The sequence below is a fragment of the Corvus brachyrhynchos genome, unplaced genomic scaffold (assembly GCF_000691975.1).
Source record: "Corvus brachyrhynchos isolate BGI_N302 unplaced genomic scaffold, ASM69197v1 scaffold297, whole genome shotgun sequence".
Lineage (NCBI taxonomy): Eukaryota > Metazoa > Chordata > Aves > Passeriformes > Corvidae > Corvus > Corvus brachyrhynchos.
The window spans coordinates 333,722-341,100 of NW_008239118.1; the positions used below are offsets into that span (position 1 = coordinate 333,722).

Here is a 7,379-nt window from a genome sequence, read left to right on the forward strand (position 1 = left end):
CGGGAACGGGCTGCGGGTCTGTGTGTGGGGTGTGTGGGGTGTCTGTGTGTCTGAGTGGGGGGGGTGTGTGCGTGTGTGTTGTGTGCTTGCGTGGGTGTCTCTGTGTCTGCGTGGGTGTCCTCATGTGTGCTGTATGCATGTCTCTATGTGTCTGCATGTGTGCTCTGAGGGGGTCTCTGTGTGTTGTGTGGGTGTCCCCATGTGTGTGGGGGTGTCCCCATGTGTCTCCATGTGTGTGCGTGGCTGTCTCTGTGTCTCCGTGTGTCCCCATGTGTGCGCGTGGGTGTCCCCATGTGTGTGCGTGGCTGTCTCTGTATCCCCATGTCCCCATGTGAGTGCGTGTTTCAGTGTCTGTGTCCATCTCCAGGTCCCAGTTTGCGCTGAAGTTCCTGGACCCCTCGTTCGTCCCCATCACCAACTCCCTGGGCCAGGAGCTGCAGGACAAGCCCTCCAAGTGGGCCTTCAACCGGAGCGCCTTCGCCCACCAGAGGTGAGCAGGCAGCTGTGCACGGCCCAGGCTGTTCCCCTTCCCACCGGGAGTTAAGGGAATGCAATACTCCGCTAAGTACTCTGAGCTCCCAGGAATTTGCCAGCGGCAAGAGACAAAGGCTGAACCAGAGCTTTTCCCCAGACAGTTGCAGCTCCCCTGGAAGACTTGATTATTTCAGAGCAGGACACCAGGCTGCAACACACATTATTGTACCGGAACGTGACCCAGTTTCCTGGCGTGCAAGTAGAATTGTCGTTACTCCAGGATAAATAGCTGTGGTTTAAGACTGGAAACACTTTGGGCTCTAACAGCCATGAAATGCTGTGTTCATGGAGGCCAAAACACACACAGAGAAACTTCCCAGCTGCCGGCAGTTCCGAGCAAGTGCAGTGCTGCTCCTGCCTCCAGCTCTGGCTGCGGGGGCAGGCACAGAGCTTTGTACTCTTTATACATACATCTAATGGCTGATTACATATATTAAACATTTCTATAAAAGAAAATAAGACTGTGTAGCCATTTAAGACAGCTACTTCTATCTTGGATTGTAATTTTGTTCTGACAAATGCCTGCCGGTTTAGGGACTGGCTCATGGCTCTGCTCACATGTCCCACCTGGGGAGCAGGAACCCAGCTCTGTGGCCAGGCAGGATGAAGCTGCTGCACCTCTCAGTGCAAGGTTTGGGCTTTCCTCCTCCCTTCAGGCCACTGTCCAAGGACAGCAGGACAAGTAATTCCCTTCCAGTGCTGCTACATGCTGCCCTCAGGAGCTGTGGGCTACAGAGAGGAGGTGGCACTTTGTCCCATCTTTTCCCCAGGACCTCCCAGGCTATGTGACAGTGGCCACCCTCAGTGTTTCTCCGTCCGTGGCACCAGCAGCTCCATAAGCTTGTCACTGTGCTATCCCTCTGATGATTTTAGCTGATGCCTCAGGAGCTGCCTTTGCACTTGTCCGTCAGCCAGAACCCATAATTAGGGCACCCAGTGGGACTCCATTAATGCTCAGACATTGGAGGATGCAAGCTGGAGGAATGGTTGTTTGTTTTCCATAAACATAAGTAAATAAAGTCCTATTGGGTTTCTAATTTTATGCCCTGCAAGGGAAATTCCCAAGCAGGGTTGGTTTTGTTTGCTTTGTAAGTATCCCTAATAACTCTTGTAAAAGTACTGCTGTGCTTGCTCAAATATGAATTAGGGAACTATATTTGCATAGCTGGAGACAGCAACTGTTGCTTGGTTTTGTGATTGGAAGCTTGTTAATGAAATTATATATATGTGTACATATATATAAGAAACCCGTCCTCGGCCCCATGTCACAGCCTGCACAGGGCAGTGCAGTGCACACCCCACAGCTGGGTGACTCTGGGGGATGTACTGGGAGCTGCGCCCCTTGTCCTAAGAAGCCAATCCCATATTTTCATGCTGACAGTATTCCAAGAGGCACAGGCACAGCCTTAGCTGGTGTCAGTAGGGACCAGCCGGTAAAGCCAAGTGGAGCTCTAGGTGAGGAGCCAGCTCCCTCATTCCCATCTATTTATATGAATTTAAAAACCACTGCACTCTATTGCTCAGGAAACTACTTTAGTACAATTTAAAAAAAGAAAAATATAAGTCTAGGTGAAAAACAAATCCACTGCAAAAAAAGGGGAAATAGAACTCCATGTTTTCTGTTATTTTGCTCTTGTTTTAGGCAAGAAATCCTTCAGCATGTTGACGTCATCAAAAACTTTTCTCTGACCAAGAGCAGCGTTCGGATCGGGCAGCTGATGCACTACGATTATTCCAGCCATAAGTACGTTTTCTCCATCAGCAATAACTTCAGGTCTCTGCTCCCTGATGTGTCTCCCATCCTGAACAAGCACTACAACATCTGCGCCGTGGTCGGCAACAGTGGGATCCTGACCGGGAGCCAGTGCGGGCAGGAAATTGATAAATCAGATTTTGTCTTTCGGTGCAATTTTGCTCCAACTGAGGCTTTCCAGAAAGATGTTGGAAAGAAAACCAACCTTACCACCTTCAACCCCAGCATCCTGGAGAAGTATTACAACAACCTCTTGACCATTCAGGATCGCAACAACTTCTTTTTAAGTTTGAAAAAGCTTGATGGGGCCATTCTTTGGATCCCTGCTTTTTTCTTCCACACGTCAGCGACAGTCACGAGAACACTGGTTGACTTCTTCGTTGAGCACAGAGGGCAGCTAAAGGTCCAGTTGGCTTGGCCAGGAAATATCATGCAGCACGTTAACAGGTGGGTGCCTTGCATTTAACTGGCCAAATACATCTCTTTGTACAAATACATCTCTTAACTGATTTTTCCCCTCATGCCTGACATGATAGGCACAGTCTGGCAAGTCAGGACCACTTGTTTTTAGTGCCACTGCAGTTTTGTTGTTGCTTCAGAACATCCTTCAGTTATTTCTGAACAGATTGGTTCTGACTCACGTGCTTGTCTCCCCAGGTACTGGAGGAACAAGCACTTGTCCCCGAAGCGGCTGAGCACAGGTATCCTCATGTACACCCTGGCTTCGGCCATATGTGATGAGATCCACCTGTATGGATTCTGGCCCTTCGGCTTCGACCCCAACACGCGGGAGGACCTCCCGTACCACTACTATGACAAGAAGGGAACCAAGTTCACGACCAAGTGGCAGGAGTCCCACCAGCTGCCTGCAGAGTTCCAGCTGCTCTACAGGATGCACGGTGAAGGACTGGCCAAACTCACCTTGTCGCATTGTGCCTAAGAACCTAAATCTTGAAGTGCCAAATGATTGTCTAAAAAAGTGCCCAAAACCAAATTAAACATTCTTCAGATAGAATTCTAAAAAAGAAACAAACCCACCCTAAAGTCTTTTCCATAATTTAAAGATGCTTTTTAGCCACTGCCCATCCAAGGGTTTCAGCGTATTTAGCAGTGCAGAAGCTTTTATCACATTCTGTAGATGCGATTTGTGCAGCTGCAAAGTTGAAACATTTTGCATTTCTAGATAAGCCACTCAGTATGTTTTAATATCTCTTCATATTTTAGCGTTCCACTAAGCACCCTAAATCTCTTCATTTTATTGTTCCTTCCCATTAGAGCTAGAAATGCTACTTTTAAAAGGTTTTGCTTCTTTTGTATCTGTTGCTCTCAATAGCTCAGCGTTGCCGTGGCCGATGGAGGAAGCCACTCGGGATTCCGGTGCAGCATCACACGCAAGTTCCTCAGTGTGGATCCTGATTTCCACCGCTTGGGTATTTTCGTATTTACTGAATTTTACATTTTTTAAAGAATAACAAGAAGAAGGTCACAAAGTGGCTCGTACCTTAGCTAGGTGTTTATATCACTCTTGGAATACTTCAGTGTTTTAATTCCATTTGGGACAGATCCTAGTCCAGACTAGACAGGCTGAAGCATGTTCATTCCCATCCATCTGATACTGTTCTGTCATTTGGTTTCAAAGTTAAACCACCATGGTAAATGGAATTAGGCTTCTCTGGAGGCATATTGGGTGAGAAAAGCCCCAAACCCTGTCCCTCTGCTTGGGCAGGGACTGGCAGGATGGGCAAAAATGGAAGCCAGGAGCTGGGATTTTTAAAACTGGTTTTTGTAGGGAAGTGAACAGAGCTGGAGTGCAGGGAAGAGGAAATGCCATTACGAGATTTCCCCATGTATGTCTGTAACTCACCAGTCAGACAGCTGGAGTAGTGGTCCCATTTTCCCGTCACCAACAGCACTCCAAGGCAGACAGGGCAGACGCTTCCTTGGCTGCTTGGGGAGAGGACAAACAATTGGGTCACTTAGAGTTGGGAAGTGTTGGCCATTATGTCTCAGGATAAAGGACCCTGGGAAGTAACTGGGTTTCTTGTGAGTATGCTGGCAGGTATTCAACCATTTTTTACTATTCTGGGTAAGAACTGACCCCACAATGAAAAAAGATGCAAAATCCAATATTTAAAATGGCACATGTTAATTTTTCTCAGCTTCTTTACCTACAAGCCGACATAGGAGATGAGGAAGGAGATCTCAAGCACAACACCCAACCTGAGCAGCCCGGGCATGTCCTGGTGTCCACCGTGGCACCGCAGCTCTGCTGGCCCCCGCAGCTGGGACAGTTCTCCCCCACGCCCCCGGGCGGAGAAAGAGCTGGTGGCTTTCTCCTTCATTTGAATTATCCCACAGTTCCCAGCTTTGCTTTTCCAAAGGCTGTTTAGGGCTGTGTCGAGGCTGGGACCACCCCCCCCGCTGCCCCCTGCCCAGGGCTGCACGTGGTGTGGTGGTGATGTGCCAGTGCCGTGTGGTGCCACAGGAGCTGTGCTCCATGTTCTCATCGGTGTCATCGTGCGTGAGGGCCTGACCCCAGCAGCGGAGTTCGGCTGTGCCGGGCACAGACCCCGCGGAGCACAAGGACAGGCTGTCCCTGTCCCTCCCTGCTGCCTGTGTCCCCAGGGAAGGACTGAGTCCCCCCAGTGCCGGCAAGGGCTGTGGGATCACAGCCTCCGGGAGCTGTGGGGCCGGCAGCGGCGGGGCGGTCCAGGTGCTGGAGCACACAGATTGTTCAGCCCCAAACCAGCAATTGCACAGGGAAGGAAGAGCTCTGTACTGCTCGTTAATGAAGTGCAGGATTGAATCATTTCTGGTGTCATTTCTGGTCACTGGGGTCCATGGTAAAGAGGTGCCCAGCAACCCTAATCCTAATGGCAAAGAGTCCACCGGGGCAGAAGGGTCACTCTGAACCCTGGGTGACCCTTGTTGGCTTGTCTTAATGCCAGACATTTTTATCAAGAGGCATTTTACCAGTTTCCTGTAGGGACCCATTATTTCTCATCAGCAAATTAAAGAAATGAGAACTATTATTATATTGGCATGAAAGCAGGGAGCAAGGTTCCAGCAAGTTTCTGGAACCTCCCCTGGTCCTAGAGAGGGACAGAACGCCCTGTCAGTCCTGGGGACAGCCCTGGCATCACCACCAGAACTTTCCAAAGGCACAAAGGGGCACCAAATGCAGAGAAGGAAGCACAAAACTGACTGCAAATATTTGGAAATGGGAATACAGAAAAATTATTGACAGAGCGCCATATTACATCATTGATTTTTAAGCAAAACTCCCCATCGATGCTCCAGACCCACACTGAACATTTCAGAATCATTGATTTTGATGGGGAGTTCTGCCCCACGATCGATGGCACAGCACAGCCCAAAGTAAATTGCTTCTTAGTATCAATATTTTTTTGCCCAAGCTTGTGCAAGGTGGAAAACCATCTCAAAGTGTGCAGCTTTTGTTTTGCCTGGTGGGGTCTGAGGGAGAGGTGAGGGCAGCAGGGGATGGAGAAGGCAGTGGCTGAGGAGGAGAGGCTCTCTGGGGCTGCCTCTCTCTGGCAGAAATGCCTTTGCATTAATAAGCAAATATCTTAATTATTTATTTAATTGTTATTTGGAAGGTGCTGGGGACTGCCCTCCCTGCTCAGGACAGCCAGTGGCCCCTGCATGCGGCATCACCTCAGCTGGGCTCTTCCTTCCCTCTCTTTGGTCCCAAACCTTCCTGCATGAATTGCTGATGGCTCGGGGAGAATTTTCCTTCCCATGACTGAATGTCTAGACAAGCCAACAGAGCTAATGCAGCGTGATCAATAACTGTAAGTACAAAACATTTGAGGTTCCAAAATCTAGAGAAGTCCTCTTGAGCAGCTCCCTCCATTTGGAGACCCTGCTCAGCCCTGGGCAGCCAGGACAGTGTCCAGTGGCAGGCACATCCCGCTCCAGCCCCTCTGCCAACAGGATGGGTACCAAGGTGCTGGGGGTGTACATAGGTTTGGGAATACATGTTTCCTTTCTTCTTTTATACATCTTGGGTCTGTGTTTTTGTTGCTTGCATCTCCTTGGTGAATGGTAGCGAGGCATGTGAAAACAGGCATTTGGCTACCGGGTTTAATTGTGAACTAAACCAAAAAGCAAGAGTTTTGTGGAACAGAACTAACTGTGAATGGAGGCTGCAAAAACAGGGCAAATAGGAAAAAGCAGGTTTTCTGTAAAAGAATGTGTCTTTATTCCAATGGCTCTACAGTTCAATGCCTGATGGAGTTGTTTTCAATAAGAAAAGATAAACGTTTTAAAAAAAAAGAAAAAAAAATGCCATAATTGTAATAAAGGCTTCATTATTAAGGGCCATACTTAAAAGCATTGTTTATTTTTCAATGGCTGATGTTCATAAAAGGCCAGGGCAAGTCTCAGGTGAGCGGCAAAGGCGCCCGTGGTGGGAAGGACGCTGCAAGTGGAGCTGCTCCAGCCTCACGAGCATGGAGAGCCTTGGGACTGGGCCTGGGGGCTGGGACCAGGCTGTGTGTGTCCCCAGCCCGGGGCTGGGGACAGGCTGCACAGCACATCATGCCCTGGCTCCCCTCATGACCGTGCCGCGTTCTCGTCGTGAGCATCGGGAGCTCGGGAGCTCTCAGTGTGATCCCGCGGTGTGATGTGCCTGCAGCATTGACTCATGTGCCATAACCCGATATTGAATGCATTGTTTTTAAATAAAATGGTTTCTTGTGCATTGGGAGTCTGTAAAACTCTGCTGCCTCCACTTCTTCCTTATTATTTCCCAAACTGCTCTGGGCCACTGATAGGGTTTTACTGGAAAACTTCACCAGAGGAGTTGCCAATGGTGTTGCTTAATGCTCCCTGTATTTCATTATGCAGTGCAACAAGCTTGGTGTGATGGATCAAATTCTGCACTCCCGTGGAATACGTGGAGATAAAAAGCGTGGGAATCTGGGCACTGATTGGCTCATTAAGGTAAATTACATTCCCAAGAACACCTTACAGCCCACTGCTGTTACTTGTTCCAGGTGACTTGTTCCAGCTGCTGCTTGCTCCAGCACTGCGTAGCGTCCTCAGTGGCTCCCGGCAGGAATTCTGCTGT

The 7,379-nt window shown here is 49.1% G+C and overlaps 1 protein-coding gene across 1 annotated transcript; it reads left to right on the forward strand.

The window, feature by feature from the left end:
* The first annotated feature begins 329 nt into the window (after window positions 1-329).
* Window positions 330-7,026, forward strand: ST8SIA3 (ST8 alpha-N-acetyl-neuraminide alpha-2,8-sialyltransferase 3). Its single transcript, XM_017739891.1, is given in 3 exon segments — window positions 330-490; window positions 2,177-2,734; window positions 2,945-7,026. Coding segments are annotated over 3 exon segments (1,002 nt in total). The 3' UTR covers window positions 3,228-7,026.
* Window positions 7,027-7,379: the final 353 nt, after the last annotated feature.